Below are 19,524 nucleotides of genomic sequence, written 5' to 3'. Positions count from 1 at the left end.
TCTTAAATTTTTAATGTAAGGTTTGCATTCATGTGAATACACTGTCCAGATGTTAGATCATGATGCTTGCATTGCGTGGGCAGTAGTGTCCTTCCTGTTATTCCTTGTTAACTTAAGGAAAAGTCTGCTCATTTTAAGCTGTATACAACTATGAATTTAGATGGACCTTGTTTGCATCTCTTAAGGCAGAAGTGTCAGATTTTTAATTTTTATAGACTGATGAGAACCGTGAAAGCCAGAGATCTTTACAAAAGATCTTTATACATAAGATCTTTTATATAATTATGTATATTAATATAATTAGTATTGTGAGATTTGACAATAAAGTGCAACATGTGTAAGTAAAAGGCTTTAGGTTTTCATCCATAAGTATCATTCTGCTTATTTGCTCTATCCTGAGTAATACCTGAAATATATTGGCTATGCTTAAACTTTAATTATATCAGGCAGTTGCTTTTAATGCAGACACAATGGACTTGTGGCTTCTGGTTTGCCTATTATTGTGCCATCAAATCTTGCTCAAGTGAGGTGAAAAAGTTAGTAACCTGGCAAGCAGTATGTTGTCAAATAACCGGTAGTCCCGTATTTTTATATTTTCCTTTCTAGGGTTACCGGTACTGGGTTGGGATAGGAGTCCTTCCAAGCTGTGAATCTGCTCTCACTCACTACCGACTTGTAGCTAATCACGGTAAAAGCTTGTTACTCTGCTAATGTTCTCAACTTTATCTGTATTTTTATATCATTCACCTAGAAGATACTATAAGTACTATCAACACTGATAGTATAAAAATAGAGAATTCCTGCTATTAAACAAGTTATCTGTTTGGCTCTGAGTCATGATACGCTATTTTAATCTATTATCTATTGAAATGTCTTTAATTCTTAGAGAATGTCAAAGTAATTAATTCCACGTAACAGTTTGAAGCTCTGCAGAGATCTGTTTTTATTAAGTAGGAGTGTAATATTTTTATTGAACAAAACTGAAATTTTCTTACCTGTTCTCCAGTTGCTAGTGACATTTCTTTGACTGGTGGCACAGTAGTTCAGCGAATTCGCTTAGCAGATGAAGTAGAAAATCCAGGAATGGCGAGTGGTATGCTAGAAGACGACTTGATTCAGTATTACCAGTTTTTAGCAGAGAAAGGAGATGTACAAGCACAGGTAAGATTAAGTTCACATGATGACATGAAGAGGTTGTCAAGAATTACAGAAACAGCTTTATGAAATACGGAAAGTCACTGGAGCTTTAGTTTTTTAATTCCTCCTACATCAACCTGTTTGCTTTTTCCTGTTTAGTTTTTATGAGAAGAGGCTTATATCTTAGTGTGTTTAAGGTAGAACTTGGACAGAATATGGATTTTCTTTGTGGAAAATAAATTCAAAATATTACAGCTTTAATATCTTGGGAAAAAGAATCTTGGCTTTCACTAGAAACCAGCCAGAGTAGTTTAAGGATCGCTTTAGGTGTTGTGGAGGAAGAACTGGCCCTGTCAGGGACCTCAATTTCTTGCTGTATCTGTTCTTACATGACTTCTGCATGCTGCAGGCTGGCCTTCTTCTAGACACAATGCAGAAGGGGAGGACACTAATACAGGCAAATTGTCACAGTTGAAGTTGCTCATATATGACTTAAGAATTAGGTAGGCAGAATTCAAATGAACTATACTTACTTTGTATCTAGTCATGTCACTTTTATCTAGGCTACATGTCTGCTTAGGCTAATGTGGAAAAATAGGGCTCTACTGTAGTTAATGAAGCAAATCTGTACCTTCAGACTTTGGCATTTTTAAGTCTGATACAGTCTGTCCTTGTGCGTTTAATTAGCTCACTGGTATCTGTATTAATGGAAAAGAAAATCCCTAAGGAAAAGTTAATTATTTGCAATGTAAAATTTATTTTTAGGTTGGCCTTGGACAGTTGCACTTACACGGTGGAAGAGGAGTAGAGCAAAATCATCAGGTACCCTTTCTGTATATCTTTTATGCATATTACCTGTGGTGGTGAGCGCAAAAGTATAGCTGAGACCACAGTGAAGCAAAAGTGTTTTAAGTATCAGTGTAAGGTATTTAATGATTTCAGTAGTCTTGTTTGATAAAATTTAATTCATTCAATAAAATTTAATCTTTATGTGACTAATACATACAGCTGAATTTCTTGACACAATCAGTTTTAGACTAATAATCTTAGAAATGAGGAGGTCAGAAATAAAGACCAGGTTTTCATCAGGTACTACTTGAAACTGGCTGAGCTTTTTGTACATGTAGTAGAATCTCCATGACACATTGTGTGTGCATTAGCAATGATAGTCTAGTTTGTGGCTTGCAAGAATAATTTGCTTCTATAGGCAAAACAGTGCAACTTTCAATACTAAGGATATTAACTGTGCATGGAAAAAAACTTTTGCTGATGTTGGCCAACCTACATACTGCTTATAGAAGTTAAAATAGATAACCTTTTCTTAAAGTATGTATTGAAAAAATGGAGAACTGAGGATGTGCAGTCCTGATAATTATTGGAAACTCTGCTACTAACTAGAAATTATTTAATGGTCATAGCATTTAAAATACTTTAAAACGATTGCTCTAGAAGGGTTCAGAAATTGTCGGTGGGTCAGAATTAGTATAACCAATCTCTGTGTAAAACTGAATAGAAACTGGCAGATCTGTCCTCTTCTAAACAAGCTTTTGGAGCTACAATAAGGAAACAAACTTTAGCTGTGTAGCTTGTGCATAGTAGCAGTTGTGGGAGTTTTTTGGGGTTGGTTTTTTGGGTTTTTGTTTGTTTGTTTGTTTTGGGGTTTGTGTGGTGGTGGTGGTGTTGCTGTTTTCTCCTCTGCTAAGTATTGTGATTATAAGTGGGGAACCCTGTTACATATATTAAATTAGGTGGGATCCATAACTCTTGTCCCCAGAAGAACCTGGTAACTTGGCAAACAGCTTCTGCTCCATTTGCAAGAAAAGGTACTCAAGTCATAGTCATGGTGGCTAAAATTCTTGTTTTCTTCCCTACAGCGAGCATTTGAGTACTTCAATCAAGCAGCTAATGCTGGCAATTCACATGCCATGGCTTTTCTAGGAAAGGTAAGATGAATGCTCTCAAAAGTGAGCAAATTGGCTGCCTTTCAATGAAAAATAACAATTATTTCCTACTTTCTAATATCAGACAATATGAAACTTGAATGCTGGATTTGAAGCATTTCTGTTCTCCTACGGGTTTGAATTTTCTTGTTAGTCTAATATGTCTTCTCTAAATTTTCTACTTTAGGATTTTTTGTCTTTTCAAAATACTGCTTGAACTTGATTTAAAAAAAAAAAAAATCAAATTGTTAAATACCTAAATGTCATTTTGCTGTGGTAGAGTTCAAAATTCTGAGTAGGCCTCTGTGCCCTCCAGTGCGTGGGTCAAAAGTTTCTCAAAATTTTGCTTATTGGGAAATAAAAAGTTCAGGAAGGAAAGGGAAAAGACATCTGTATTCTTACTCGTCGTAGAAAACTGAGGCACCTCAGTCAGAGTTGCCAGTAGGTCTTCATGTACTCTGAACCAAAGCTTGAGTCTATCTCCAAGGTGGGCCATTGTTTCAGTTTTCTCAGATTTAAGTCTTTATTTAATATAAAACATGATAGACAAGCTGCTAATGGTGATGTTAATATCTTACTTTTGTTTAGATATTTAGGTCACTTGCTGAGATCTAGGTTGCAGGGTACTTTCACCCTCTGAGAAGCTAAATCCTTATTACTCTATTTGAGTACACTTTAAGGTTAGGCTGCAGTAAGCAGCAGCTCTAGCTCAGGCTGTCACTGCAGTAGAGATGCAAAATTCATGTCCTTAGACCATGAAAAAAGATAATATAATATGCTGGTCAAGGCACCCGACAGGAGGAATTGCAGGTTTCTGCTTTCTCTACTGCTTGAGTGGTTTGTATCTAATAAGTACTGAAATGAACAGGGTTTAGTAACTAATTTTTGCTTTGTTTGTTTTCTAGAGTTATTTTAACTGCCAGTGTAGTTTGACTTCCACTCATCTCACAAAATTTTTGCTTAATTGTGTTCTTTACCGCACACTGGTAGAACTCAAAGATGAAGGGTATTATAATGAAAGCTTTCTAATTTTATGGGAAATTCATTCTCCATTTTGACAGTTAAACCCTCTGAATCTGAATTTTGCAGTATAGAGATGTGTTTTCTGCTTCTGGGCAAGTTCTTTAATGACTCTTCAGTAATGCAATAGTCAGAATAGTCTAATACTCGTATGCAAAGTGAAGATGGTTCATGATTTCCATGCTAAACTGACTTCTTCAGTTGTTCTTCAGTAACACTCTTCCCTTTCAGATGTATTCAGAAGGAAGTGATGTTGTACCTCAGAGCAATGAAACAGCTCTTCAGTATTTCAAGAAAGCTGCTGATATGGTATGATTATCTTTAAGCTAGAAATACAGCATATGTACTAAAAAGCTGATTAGCTCAGAAATGATGAAAATGCTTCTTTTTGTGCACTTCTGCATGCATATACCTACCCCCAACTTCTTTCCCAGATTAACCCATAATTAAACCCTTCTTGTCTGAATATGTCAGAAACTGCCTCCAGTTGTGGTCATGGTGGTTAATGAAGCTGTGTTCAGTACAAGGAGTCTAACTGTCATGAATGCTGGCATCAGTATGAAATACTGACCACCTACCTAGCCTGACATTCTGCTAAGTGTTAGTTTTCATTAATCTGAAGCTGTACTGTCACAGCTGCTTTTAAATTGAAACGGACTCTCAGATTTCATGTAGTTGTTTTGGGAGCTTCTGTAGCATCTGGAACATTCTCAAACTTGGAAAAACTGAAGAAGAATACGCTATTAATGCACCACCTTTCTGTGAGTGTGGGTTATACATTTTATATGACATTTTGAAAGTGCATAGTAGACTTTGGTAACTAGCGTTGAAAATTTTCCTTTTTCCCTTCAATTACCTGTGTAGTTACTGAATAAAAGTTAGCAAAGATGCTATTTTCTGCCTAAATAACTGTTACTAACTAGGAGCAAAGTTAAAGCAAGTATACCTTAAGCACTGCTTGTTTTTATGATTTTAAAGGTAAATTTGAAAGATGCAGCTGTAGGTTTTGCCTTTCTTTTCAGAAATGTTTTACTGTGTTTTCAGGGTAACCCAGTTGGACAGAGTGGATTAGGAATGGCTTACCTTTATGGAAGAGGTGTTCCAGTGGTAAGTCATCTTTGACTGGAGGAGCACTTTGAAATTTTTAATTAGTTCACGCGCCTTGTAGCTTATCCCACGAGAAGGTTTCTTGTCAAATGTTTTATATTTAGCTATGTCGACAGATACTCAAAAGTTGTATTAGCCCAAAGCTGAGAAAGTAAGTTAAATAATTGTTCTAGAAACAGAACAGGGCACCCGTTCTGTGACACATAACTATTGATAGCAATTCTATATGCCAGTTTTGAGATAACTACAGACTTGAGACATGCTAATATCATTGTAGGGTGTTTCATTTTTTGTTTCCAAATTTTGACCAGGTGAATAGAACATCTTGCTGTAATTTTTTTTCTGTAATACAGATCTGTCCTTACATATGCATACATGCCTATTGTCTGTCTTTATGTAAATTGTGATGTATTGCAAGGCTTTAATGACTGGACGAAATCTTCCTGCAGAACTATGAGCTAGCACTGAAGTATTTCCAGAAGGCTGCAGAACAGGGATGGGTTGATGGACAGCTTCAACTAGGTTCCATGTACTACAGTAAGTGGCATCAAAGTAATGGTTTGCCAGGTCTGAGCATCTGCCCTTTCAGTAACTGTTCACTAGGTGGCATTAGAAGTGTGTGTGTGTGTGTGTGTGTGTGTGTGTGTGTGTGTGTGTGTGTATACAGCCTGTAGTGTGGTCTAACTAGATTGACTTTATATTTTATTGGTTTTTCCTAACACTTTTACAGCATTTTTCTTTAGTAATTTTAAAGACTAAGCACATACTGTATTTCATACAATTTTGCTTTTCAAGAGGAATTAATAACAGTGACTTACTCTTCGTTTTAGATGGCATTGGAGTAAAGAGAGACTATAAACAAGCCTTGAAGTATTTCAACTTGGCCTCCCAGGGTGGCCATATTCTTGCATTTTATAATCTGGCTCAGATGCATGCTACTGGCACTGGGGTGATGCGATCCTGTCATACTGCTGTTGAGGTAAGTTCATCCATTTATAAGGGTCAAATAATACTGGCTTGAAGAAAGTTGGATATAACCATGTCAGCTTATGTAGGAAATCTGTCCTGGCTAAAATCCACTGGTGACTGCAGAGCCAAGGCTAGCAAAAGGCAAATATCAAACTCCTATGTATCTCATGAGAAAAATCTTTATTTTCTCATGTTGATATGGCCAGTTTGTATTTGCTTTACTAACTTCAAAGAAAATCGAAAGAATGTAATACAAAGTAAGTACCGAATTCTTTATTTAAGCGTGTGTTTAAGTGTAACAGAAAAGCTCATCTTAATAATTCTCAGCAAGCATCTGAATCTTGGCATGTGTTTGCTTAGTAACCTGTAACTTGAAGTAAGCCTATCTTAAGCAGTGAATTAATCTATCAAGTTTTTCCTGAGAAATGTGAATATTTTGAACAGGCATTTGAATGTTACAGGTTGACCTCTTGTAAAACCTAAATTTCTGAAGTTTCTAACAACCAGTCTTCTCCCCCATTTATTTTATTCCCCTGCAGTTGTTTAAGAACGTATGTGAACGGGGGCGTTGGTCTGAAAGACTTATGACTGCCTACAACAGCTATAAAGATGGTGATTCAAATTCTGCTGTGGTTCAGTATCTTCTTCTGGCAGAACAAGGCTATGAAGTTGCACAAAGCAATGCTGCTTTCATATTTGACCAGAGTAAGGACCTGAATCTACTGAATTTTTTCTGGAGTTGGCCTGCAGTAGCCCATTTAGTAGAATGCTAGGATGCTTGGAGATACAATTACTCTAGTTCAGTTAGAACTTCAGTGAGATTCTTGTCCTCTTGCCTGCTCTTCACACTGGAAAGCAGTCAGTTTTAATTTTCACCTCTAAGGACAGCTTTCTGGCCTAAAAGTTAGAATACACTTACATTCTGACTTACAAGATTTAAAAATGGGATAGGGAGAGAATGCTTTAGAAGCTTGCACAGTGCTGAAAAGTCTCTTCCCTGGATTTCTTAAATATAGCCTGAACATTTTATTTTTAAATCTGTGAAGTAGGAAAAGTAGGAATTGCATTAGTTTTACCTTTGGCCTTTACTGTGCCTTAACTGCAAGCTTTGGTTTTCTTTGTTCTTTATCTTGCAATGTCTTTTCCCAGCACTTTTCCCTCCCCCTCTCCCCGGAAGTTTTTTGTAACTTTACTCGTACTGCTCTTGAAACCAGGATGAAGAGCTGGGCAGTTGGTTCTTAGACTTGAAAAAACTTGTCCTAGATCTCTTATTGCAAACTAGGTGGCTAGAACTTGAATTTCTTAGAGTTTGAGGTCATAGGGAAACAATGGAAGTACATGTGACATCTTTCTAGAAACTACAAAACCCAGTATTTTAAACTTTATGGATCCCAAATCCAGAAATTTAGGACTCCTATTACCATCTTTAAGGCTTTGTATCTTAATATAAAAATTAGCCTATCAGCCACCAATAACTGTTTTAACACCTTAATTTCCTGTTAATGTTTTTCAGAAGTGCCCTAGAGACTCACCTTTAGATAAGTTACACCAATGACATCTTGACTGGGAATGCATACTTGCAAAGAAATAACCTCTTTCCCTGAGTTAAAATTCTGATTGTGATTACTCAGATATATCTGCGTCTTGACTGGAGATGAATTTAAAATTATTTTATACACTTTATACAGAAAATATATATGTCAACTGTGAGATAGTATAGCTGAAACCATACTTAAGACATGAAAAAGAGTTTATCCTAAGAACTGTCTGAACTCTTGATACTTCAGCAACTCTCAGTTTATGACATGAACAAGTAAAATAACTTCTGTTCTGAAGTACCTGTAGCACTATTGTGTAGAATATTCACTCACTGGCTGGATAAAGCGTTTAAGCCTTTGTTTTACTTGACTGGTCTTGGGGTTTAGATGGTCAAACTATAGGTTATACTTTAGCCTTGTATTTGAGTGCACTTTTCTCAGAGCCCAAATTGTGTGCTCTTAAGACTTGCATCTTCTGGCATTCCTCAAGTATGCTTCAGAATCAACTACAGGAATGGGAGAGAAACTTGGTAAGGAATATTTCAGGGTGAAATAATACAGTTTGTTCCTAGCTCTTCTGTGAGCAGATACATGGAAAGACCATATAAATGAAAGAGTTTTTTATAAGTGTCAGATGGATTGAATCTTGTTTGTGCTATAGCACAGATGAGTTCAAGTTTTTAATATATTTCAGCATATTGACTATAAGCATAGGGTTTGGTTTGTTGGTTTTTTTTTTGTGGTATTGTGTACATATACCATGCTTCTATTTAACTGAATTACTTTCTCCTCCAGAAGAAGCTAGCATAGTAGAAGAAAATGAAACCTATCCTCGAGCTTTACTTCACTGGAATAGAGCGGCTTCTCAAGGTATATCCATGCCTTACAGTTCCAATTATTTTATTTTTAGTAGAGCTATTAATGTTTGTTTTCATGGTTTTTATGAAACGGAGGGAGGGAAAGCTTACCTTCTTCAGTTCAACATTAGTTGTATTTGACATAGTGTAGTTGCTGTTATTTGTTCCACTCTCAGCTATAATGCCATTGCAGTATGCATGCAGTTCTGAGGTGTTCTGAGATCCTGAAGTTTTAAAGGTCTAAAACACAGCTGTACAATGTGTTTCTTTTGCTGTTCCATACAGAATTATAGACCAGTGTTAAACAGCATTAGAAATGTTTACACTGATTTTTTTCTAAAAATAAATCCACTTGGAAAATAGATACAAAGTACTCTTCAGGATTTTGGTACTTGTCATATGTAATTTCTTACTCAAAGCAAGCAAAGCTCAGTCATGAAGAACGCAGTCTTGATATCCAACAAACCGAAGCTTTAAACTCTGGTGCTTGTGATCATGTCCTAAAATAAGCAAAACTAAACTTAATCATAAAGTATCTCAGTGTGAGGTCTTAACTTCCATACAGGTGCATCTTCATTAATGTCTGTCTACTGGCTTTTTACTTATGAGCAAGTGCATCATGTAAATGGAGCCAAAGAATTTTTCTGACATTCTTCAGACCTACTTGGCTTTTAGTAGAAAGTTAGAAGTTGAGAGAATGGAATGGTTAAGTATTCAATTACCAAATGATGATGAAAGACTCTATTTTTCAAGTTTTAAGTGCCTCTGTTTCAAAAACAAAGATAGAGCCCTTCCTGACCACATAGTAAATCAAGTTTTTCTGTAATAAGTGACTATGAAAAACATGACATAGCTTTTCAACTGATGCCACTAAATAGCAGTAAAAATATTGGTAGGATTACTGGGGAAAAGACTTCTCTGAAAATAGAAATTAGTTGTGTTGTGGTTAGCTAAACCAAATTAAAAAATAAAGAACCCAACAAAACCAAACTGGCTGTGAGAGAGGGAAAAGGGAGACAATTCGTGGAAACTGTGAAAAGTAATACTAAAGCCCTTACTGCAGCTTCCTATGAAACTAGCAAGGCTTTCTTTGCCTACCTGTCTGATCTTTTGTGTTGTTTCTTGATTTATAGGATATACTGTTGCAAGAATTAAACTTGGAGATTACCATTTTTATGGGTTTGGTACTGATGTTGATTATGAAACTGCATTTATTCACTATCGACTGGCATCAGAGCAACAGCACAGTGCTCAAGCAATGTTTAATCTGGGCTACATGCATGAAAAGGGGTTGGGCATCAAGCAGGTGAGTAAGCTGTAGGCTGATAGTCTGCTTTTTTACAGCGCATTTACTAATGTTCAATTAAGTCCATAACTGCTACTGCACTTTGTGCACTGTATAACCGCTTAGTAGGAATTAGCATATCTCCCGATATTTTGTCCTGTAGCAAATGGATAAGTATATCCACTTCACACTTGCCTATGTGAAGAAATGAGGCATAGACAGGGAAAAAACTATTTGCCCAAGATTGTGAGGATTGGCAAAAAGAGTGCCTTATGCTTGAGTAATGCTTTCCAGACTTTGAAGTGTGATGAAATGAATGCAGATAATTTCCAGGTTCAGAGTATTTTGGCACAAGATTGTTCTCATCCTCCAAAACACTGGTTAATTTGTTCTCTACCATGACATTTTGAAAATGAGTTCCATGCATCTTCAAGTAACAAGCCATAAGCACAAACAATGTGATTATTAGCTGTGGTTTTACAAATTAGGCTAGGCCACAGTTTGCTTTGCAAAGTACATTGCCTAAAAGAAAGCAGTATATCTGGCTCTCTTAGGAAGCCTAATGGTGCATTGCTGTCCAAGAGTTAAGTGAAAATTAAGTAATCCAGAGCAATACATTCTTGTATGTATCAAAATAATGTAATTAATAATTGCATACTAATTTTGAGCAGCCTACCTTAATGTACAACTAAGGCATGCAATTTATGTATTAATTTAGCAGTATCTTCTGTATTACCTGAAACTGCAAAAAACGGTCTCATTTTCCTTATTTCCAGTGAGCTTCAACATTTGTTTTTTTGTGTATGTACCTTTTAATTGTTGGTCTATTGGAAGACCCATTTTTGTTGGTTTTCCCCTAAATTCATGGCAAAATGTCAGAACGGTGAAGGGCAAGTCTTAAGGTCAATATTGTTACTTTGGGAGCACCAAGCAATCGACACTTGAAAACTGCTTACTGACCTAGCTGTAGAAGTGACAATACAGTACACAAACAGCACTATTTCTAAAGCTTATCTTCTGTTTTTATTTTAGGACTCTTTTCTAAAAGCAACAGTGCTATGGTTTTTCTTAAAAAAAAAAAAAAAAAACCACCTTTCAGGCATGGACTTTTTTCATTTCTTTTGCTTCTGCCTTGAAAACAGCCCAATTTAGAGCACATAATGAAATTTTGAAAATAGTGTAACATCACGTTCAGTTCAACTGCGAAGAATTTGAGAAACCTGAGTCCTGATGCTATATTTGCATAGAGTATTCTCCAACCTGAAGCAGAGATGGCTACACATAGATAGCTGAAATGAGTACACAAGGGCTAATGATGAGCATGTGCAGCCTTGCTTTATGCAGATGAATAATACCTTCCTCTCATACAGATCTACTGTTGAAGGAAGAGTTAAACCAAAATAATGATAGTTAATACAAATATGGGAAAGAAGCACTGAGAATGTTTAAGCAAGGAAGTTCCATGTATAAAACCAGACTTGGTAATTCTGGATGTGTAAAGTCTTCACTTGCTGCATCCTAAAACTCTGCAACTGTAAGATGAGAGGATGGAGATTTAGGGCTGACTAAATAAGACTAGGTCTGGGCTTAGGATATTCTGAAAAAAGCTAGGACTGAATTTTGAATGAAGCAAAAGAATATTTGGCTTCTTTTTCCCAGAATGGACACTGTTGAATTTTGAGAATCAGATGACTGACAGTTTAAAAAAAATCGTGCTTCCTAATGTAGCAGGTGATATGTACCACCGAAGTCTGTTCTTCCACTAGAGGCCTCTGGAAAGGACATACAAAGATTTTTTAGCACTATGGTATCTAACAAATTGGGATTTAGTCGATCGAAGTCAGGGATGTGTACTCTTAACTTCCTCCCCACCTGTGTTCACATCATTAAGACTACAGGCACTCTAAAGTTAGGGAGAATGATCCAGTAAGGTGGCCTGCACAATTTCTATTCAGGTTCATTCTGGTTAATCCTGAATCAATATAGTATTTTTTTACTGGGTTTTGGTTGGTTGTTTTTTTCCCAAACAGCTTTTACCTTATTCTTCTTTACTTATTGAATAAATAGTCTTTCTTACATACAGCATTCTATGTTATATTTCCTGTACATAGTTGGTTTTCAGACTCATACCAGGTCAATGCCAAATATTAAGCCCTTTCAGAAATCTCACACATGTACACTGTTACACACTTTTCATAGATTGAAATCTTTGATTTCAATAGATTCATAGATTCTATAGATTTTCATAGGTTCAATCTATGAAAAGTGTGTAACGGTGAACATGTGTGAGATTTCAGGTTGTCCAGTTGCTGAACATGCATGTCAGAATGAAGACTGTTTCCATGTACTGCTCAAAATAAGAACAAATTAATTTTCTCATTGTCTTCTCTTAAGATTTGGCATGGTATCTCAGTGCTATTTGTGTGTTAAAGCTCAGATTCTGACAGTACTCACTGTCAAGTGAGAGTGAAGAGTGTATAAGCAGAATGAAGCACTTGCTAATTAGAAATTAAAATAAGCCATGGTTCTGCTTCTGCGCTGATACTACCACAATATGAAGGAGATAAGGAAACTCTTTTAAACAGTTGTACAGAGCACAGTCCTTACAGGCTCAAGGATTATTCAGAGTTGTTTTATTAAATTAAAATGCTAAAATTGTGAGCTAGTACATCTCATTCACATAATGTGATTTTCATACTGTTATTTCCATGTTATATAACCAAGCTTTTTTTGTATCAATGAACAGAAAATCTTTATGGTATTTCATGTTCATTTTATAATTTTATCATGATTATGTGGCATGAAGTCCTGGGGATTTCTGTTAAGTGTCCAACTTGGAACACTTCTAGAGGTAAGTCTTACACAGGCCTGCCCTTCGCATCATTGAGTGAACATAAGCAGTTTATATCCAGGTATCATAACACTGCACTGTCTGAAGTGAAGCAAATAAAACCCCCAAAAAGAAGGAAAGTTAAACTGTTCAGTTACATGTATCCTCTGTTCTTCCTACAGTTACCTTCTTGTTCCAATTACCACAAAAGAGAGCAATAATTTAAGCTCTTCCTGAAGTTTGTGCTTATGCGCTTGCCAGGCTGCCCTCAGTACTGCAAGTTATGTCCATCTTGGATAAGAAGCGAAATCTAATTTAGGAGTACATGCAGAAATGGGTAGAAGCTGCGCTATGCAGCAGGCATACTTTGGTATAACTGGATGGGTTGCTGTTGTGTACTGTTCCATGGCTTGTGCTTTTGTAGTCTTTCATGTTTGGTGTGGTGTTGGAGATGATACAGTGTATCAGAGTTACCTAAATATGTGCCTTAGTTTACAGTGCATGGGTTGAATATGTAAATACTAATTTGTCAGCTTCAATTCTAGCATCAGCTCAAAGTTTCCCTTTACTTGTCTAGCCAAAGGTGAACATACCTCAAAAAAAGGTGTAATTTTACTGAATGGATGTTTAACTTGACCGAAAACCTTGCATTCGAATGACAGTATACAGTAGCTTATAGTAAAAGTTCTATATTTTATGGTTAATTTTTCAAGTTCTTCAAAGTTGAGCATTGTATTTTCTTAACTTTAGGATCTTCATCTTGCAAAACGTTTCTATGACATGGCAGCTGAAGCAAGCCCAGATGCTCAGGTTCCTGTCTTCCTGGCACTTTGCAAGCTTAGAGTGATTTATTCCTTGCAGTATGTACGAGAAATCAATGTAAGTTATACAGAATTAAAAAAAAAAAAAAAAATCAAATGTGTTTCCCATTTTAAAAGAAGCTTGACTTGTAATGTTACTTAAGTAGAAGTCTAACTTGAGCCTTCTGAAAACTTCAGATGTGTTTTGTGGTGTTGTTTGCTAAGAAAACTACTGAACCTGTGATGCCTATTTCTTATTTGTGCAACTGTGCAAAACTGAAACGTGCACAGCTGTTCTTCCCTTGACAAGAATTTCCCTAACCTGTTTTGCTGGTCTTATCCATGACTATCTGCTATCAAAGTTAAGCAGATAGCAACTGGTACTTGTACGTGAAGAAATGTTACAAGTCAAATTTAAAATCAAAGTAACTTCCCATTCTTGCTCTTTGACATGATGATGTGGACTTCTTGTTTCCTAGATAAGAGAGGTATTCTCACATGTTGATATGGACCAGCTGCTGGGGCCTGAGTGGGATCTTTACCTTATGACCATCATCGCCTTGCTTCTGGGAACAATTATAGCTTACAGACAAAGGCAACATCAGGCAATTCCCAGACCAGCAGGACTGCGGCCAGCTGTGCCTCAACAAGAGCCACCACCAGAGCATCAACCACCGCAATAGCAACAAAAGCCTCAGTGAAAGAACTGGATTTTTCCAAAAGGAACAATTTTCATTGTGATTTAGGACTTTGGATCAATGATCCCTCCCCCAAAAGAGGCGCAAAGAAGTTGAGGAAAACAAAAAAAGTCTGAAAGCTGCTTAGAATGTTGCCTTTTTTCAGGGATAAGAAAATTCTATTGAAACTGGTTTTAATGTTATTTCAGTGCCAATGGAATAACACTATGGCTTTTTTCATGAAAACACAAGAGTGCTACTACAAAATTGTTGCCTGCTGTATCTAGTTCCTCTTTATTCAGAGTCCTTTTCATCTCCTAGAGATAGCAGAAGGCTGGCAATGAAAGGCTTTTGCCTGCTTGATAGCAGTTGCCCTCTATAAAAGTAAGAACAGTTTTATGGCAATCCAGGTCCCTAGAAGCTGAATGATATTGAAACTCTAAAAATACTAGAGCTGTATAAATTCATATTCTGATCTCCATCCCAAGTATTTCTACAATCATTATTTAATTTTCTTAATATTTCCTACACTTTGGTCTTTTATGCTGCCATGGGTGGTTTAACATGGATTATTTATAAACTCTGTAAAACTAGCCAGCAAACATACCACTCTCTATTTGTGCTTTTTTGTTTTGAGTATTTTCCTCTGTTCCCCTTAGACTAGACTAGGCAGTTCTCAGCAGACAGTATGTAGCCCAGGAGGCAGACTGGGACAGATTGGGTCTGTAAAGCTCATCAGTTGAGAACTATCCACATGGTGCCCAGATCTTGCATCCTTCTAGAACCTTTTTGGAGCCTGCGTACTTGGCAATACTTTATAACATAAAACCAAATTGGTAGTGTTCCTAAATTATTTAAATTTGCTCTTATAAAGAGGCTAAGTCTGGGTTGCAGAAAGCACCAGTATTATTGTGGACACTGAAGAAAGACAGAGCCAGAAATCTCAGTGAGTTAGCTTACATTTTTGTTTGGTTTTAGAGGTGGAAGTTTTGTATTTAATTTTCAGCAATCCTGTAAGTGATCTGCACTGCAACAAGGAAAAATATGGTATCTCATGAATGCATCTGTTTTATGCATCTACAAAAAAGGGCCCCAAAGATCTTTACTAAATGCCAGTGATGCTACTCCAAAGTTTGGCTGACTGATAAAAATCGTATGTTAGATTACATCAATGCTCTGGCTGTCTCTAACCTCTCTTGTACCTGGCATACATGAGAAAGTCAAAATAACATTTGGCTGTGCCATCTGGAGGATCCCTTCTAACAAGAAAACCCAAAGAGAAAGATGACTAATGGTTTATGGATTTCTGATACCACCAGGTCATTGCAGAGACCTTTTAATGAATGTAAAGAACATGACCTGTGGACTGATGTTTTTGGACTGCAACTGGAATCTCCACTTAGTAAGGATTTTCACTGAATTATAATTTCAGGATTTGGGGGTGGGAAGCAGTGGGGAGTAGCTTAGAGGCAAAAAAGGAAGTTTCTGTTCTAATTTACCAATGGCAGTGAAATACTTGTTTCTGTACTAGCATTAAATCCTCTAGTGTCTTAAAGCTGAATGAAATACAATTGAAAATGAGGAGGCTTTAGCTGCTTTATGAAAAAACCTGTTGTGCTTAAAAGGTTAAGGGCTTCCTTTCATGCAAATTTTTCTCCAGTGGATTGGCAGCAACATAGCAGTTCACTTTATTTAGGATTGAGATTTTGTTATGGTTTCATACTTAGTACATTTGCAAGGAGACCATTGCACAATAGAGCTGTAGTTTGAGAAAGGAGATTAGCAATACACCCTTTTGTAAACTGAAATGTCATGGATGACTAGTACTAAAGTATAGGTAGAACTTCTCAGTACTTCAGAATGCTTATGCTGGTCATGTAAAGACAAATCTTTCGTTTTAGTTTAGAGGGTTGCAGCATGTGATAAAGAATGTCTTGTTCAGTCTTAATCATCATTAGCAAATGGAACAGTATTGAACTTTAATCTGGTGTCTAAAGTGTACAGCACTCCCCAGGTGCTTTTCTAAAATGTGTGATTTCTGAACACTCCCTCTGAAGTATTTTTGCCTCTGTCACTTAATAGCTTTTTTTTTTTAGCTTGGCATGAATAAATTAAAGATTATATGGAAAATGTTTTTCAGTTAAATAACATTGGTTCATTGGTATTGGTCTCTTAGGACATTTAACAATTTTGTTACTGCATTATTAAAATGTTTTGGTGGTTTGATCTACTAGAACTAAATTCTACAAGCTCTGTCCTATTTGCATGAGAATCTCTCATCATTGCTGCTATGTGACAGTCTTATAGCTGACTTTCAGTGAACCTGATGCATTTTTACATCCCAAGAAATCGGCAGAAGAAAACGATTGAAGATCAGCAAGTTATTTCACTTTAAAGAACTGCCTTTTGAAGAAGCAATAAGGAAGTCTTTCTCCTGCTTTTTTCCCTTCCACCAAATTATTACCACTAATTTTTCAGATGACATTCATTTGAATGAAGTGGTAGTAGTAGAAAGGTACTTACCGTAAGTAATGGTGAGTTAACTCAGGGATTAAAGAAATTAATAAATTCAAATCGGTTATCTCCAACATTAAGTTTTTGTGACAATCCCCTGCTACTCTGTTCTGATGAAACTTGCATTTGAGGGTAGTTAACTCTTACTAGCAATATGTTTCTTGTTGTGCACTCAATTAAGCAGCTTTTTTCCTAAAGGAGCTGGGTTGCTCAGTTTACTGCAGTGAAGAACTTGTTCCCTTTTGGTAGCACACAGGTTGTCTTGCAGTTTATATGCAGAAGTATTTTAGAAGGGAAACTTGATTTAAGAGAAGCCTTTCTGGTTATGTTCAGCATGCTTTGAATGGAAAAATTGTATTCTTTGTAGTAATGTAGGCCAAAGCTTGCCTATTTGACCTTCTTGGACACATGCTCTTCTTTCTTCGCATAGAGAATGAAACAGTTACAGAGCAGTGACTGCTGTCGGTGGGAGTTTTATATGTAGGACAACTGTGGAAAGATACGGGGAAAATGTTGTTCTGCATCTCAAATTATTAATCAGACACACTTGCTGGTTGAAAAAACGCTGAACTGTTGAGAAAACAGGATTGTAGTTCATCACTCTGAAACCTGTCCCAGAGCTGTCTGCTGAAATACGTTCGGTTTTTTGGGTTTTTTGCTTTATATTGTCCATCATGGCACAATGCAACAGAAGATAAGGCTTTTGATACAAACATCCCAATAAAACTGTTATGAAACAGTTTTACTCAGTTCTTAGTCATCTATAAGTCAGCTGCTCTTAAGAATAAACAAAACCAAAAACACCCAGCTATCAGATGTTAGTCTTTTTGGAGAACATTAAAACATGGATTATGAAAGGACTTTTAAGACTATGCATTATCTAATTTACACCTATTATATGCTAGTTTTGGCCTATAAAAGGGGAATACACTATAAAAGGGGAACACACTCACCTCTGCAAGTTGCTTCCTTTTTCGATAGGCAACAATGAACTGAAATTCTATTTTTGTTTCAGAGAATATTAAACTAAAAAGATTTAGTTTGATTTGAACTACTGCAAATGCATATGGCAAATAGGAACTATTGGGGGGAGCCCTTTGTTTTTATCAGCTGCAGTTCTTTAAAGGGTCTTGTAGGAGTTTTGTAAATTTATTTTGTATTTAAAATCAGTATAAAGGCTGGTCAAATGTAATATATTTGTGTAAACAAATTCTGTTAATAGAAAGATGTACAGATTCATTTTGTACTGTATCTTTAATCTTGTGAAATAAAGATACCACCTATGTGGTTACCCTCAGTGTTCACAGTGGTTATGATAACAAAGGATGTCAATTGTTAGTCTTATGCACTGATCTATGCCACTGCTAAATGCATCCTGGATTCCTATAAGGATACTCACACTTCTGTTCCTCTTCAAAGATGAAATAAATCTGTTAATTTTGGAGGTGCACAAAAAGGGGAATAGAAAATGACACATTCTGTCTTCAGCTGTGCTAGAAACTTGCCCTCTGTATTTGTGTGCATGTGACCCTTTCTTCAGTGTATACAGTGTCTGTACTGTGTGTGGCAGACCCAGAGTTAGCATCAGTAGGTAAACAGCCCAAGTGACTTAGTTTTCTGATGTATCTGGAGGCTCCCCACCTTGTCAACTGTTGCCAATAGTACTTGTTGCAGGCAGGAAACAACTGCTGGGGTTAAAACCAGTCTGGGTCTGACTCATGTAGCTGAAGCTTAGCGATACCATCCCTCACCTTGCAAAAGAGCCTGTGGCTTGAGATGCAATGTATTCAGGGTCAGAAAGGTAAATACCCTATTTTGCTTGTAGCCTGTATCGATAGGGAGTTGTTTTCTGTGGTGGGCATATAGTACCAAGTATATACATAGCTGTGAAAGTGGGGGGAGTGTTGGATTTGTCTGTTTGGGGGGGGGGGGTGTTTGTCTTTGGATTTTTTTTTTTTTTTTTTTTAGGGGGAGGGAGATGGGAGGTGTTTGGTTTTTAATAAAGAGCCACTGAATAATGCTCATCAAAAACCAGTATATTTGGTTTGGTTTCCTGGCTTGGTTGGTTTTTATGTTGCTTTCTTCTCAGTCTAAGACTAAAACACTTCTAGCAAAATGAAAATATTAATAGAAAGTGTAGTTTGTAAACCTGTGACACCTGATCCATTAGAATGTGTTATTTGGTATAATGCCAAAATGTTCTTCCTCATCTCTAAATGATCATTTGCTTAATGACGTTTCTGAATCCTGATTTCACTTCCTATGTTTGTAGCGAATTATTGAGGAAAAAGTCACCCTGGTCTATTTGTTGCAAAAAACAAAAAATGGTGAGACTCTAAATGACTTCTTCCGAAGCTAAGTTCAAGTGTACCATCTATCCAGGTAATACTTAGAATCATAGAATAGTTAGGGTTGGAAAGGACCTTAAGATCATCTAGTTCCAACTCCCTGCCATGGGCAGGGACACCTCACACTAAACCATGCCACCCAAGGCTTCATCCAGCCTGGCCTTGACCACTGCCAGGGATGGAGCATTCACCACTTCCTTGGGCAACCCATTCCAGTGCCTCACCACCCTCACAGTAAAGAATTTCTTCCTTATATCCAATCTAAGCTTCCCCTGTTTAAGTTTTAACCCATTACCCCTTGTCCTATCACTGCAGTCCCTAATGAATAGTCCCTCCCCAGCATCCTTGTAGGCCCCCTTCAGATACTGGAAGGCTGCTATGAGGTCTCCACGCAGCCTTCTCTTCTCCAGGCTGAACAGCCCCAACTTTCTCAGCCTGTCTCCATATGGGAGGTGCTCCAGTCCCCTGATTGTCCTCGTGGCCCTCCTCTGGACTTGTTCCA

At 36.9% G+C, this 19,524-nt stretch overlaps 1 protein-coding gene across 3 annotated transcripts in view; it reads left to right on the top strand.

Moving 5' to 3' along the window:
- Positions 1-17,965, top strand: part of SEL1L (SEL1L adaptor subunit of SYVN1 ubiquitin ligase) — a 32,360-nt gene extending 14,395 nt beyond the window's left edge. For all 3 annotated transcript variants that reach the window (XM_080617117.1, XM_080617118.1, XM_080617119.1), the window contains 13 exons: positions 607-688; positions 1,007-1,161; positions 1,903-1,959; positions 3,012-3,080; positions 4,329-4,406; positions 5,142-5,204; positions 5,654-5,741; positions 6,035-6,183; positions 6,713-6,878; positions 8,507-8,581; positions 9,702-9,874; positions 13,434-13,562; positions 13,963-17,965. In XM_080617117.1, the coding sequence (XP_080473243.1) occupies positions 607-688; positions 1,007-1,161; positions 1,903-1,959; positions 3,012-3,080; positions 4,329-4,406; positions 5,142-5,204; positions 5,654-5,741; positions 6,035-6,183; positions 6,713-6,878; positions 8,507-8,581; positions 9,702-9,874; positions 13,434-13,562; positions 13,963-14,166 (1,488 nt within the window). In that variant the 3' untranslated portion in view covers positions 14,167-17,965. The remainder of the gene's footprint in view (positions 1-606; positions 689-1,006; positions 1,162-1,902; positions 1,960-3,011; positions 3,081-4,328; positions 4,407-5,141; positions 5,205-5,653; positions 5,742-6,034; positions 6,184-6,712; positions 6,879-8,506; positions 8,582-9,701; positions 9,875-13,433; positions 13,563-13,962) is intronic.
- Positions 17,966-19,524: the final 1,559 nt, after the last annotated feature.

This window comes from Psittacula echo (genome assembly GCF_963264785.1).
Source record: "Psittacula echo genome assembly, chromosome: 5".
In the NCBI taxonomy this organism is placed as follows: Eukaryota; Metazoa; Chordata; class Aves; order Psittaciformes; family Psittacidae; genus Psittacula; species Psittacula echo.
This window is presented reverse-complemented; position numbering and strand designations above follow the sequence as displayed.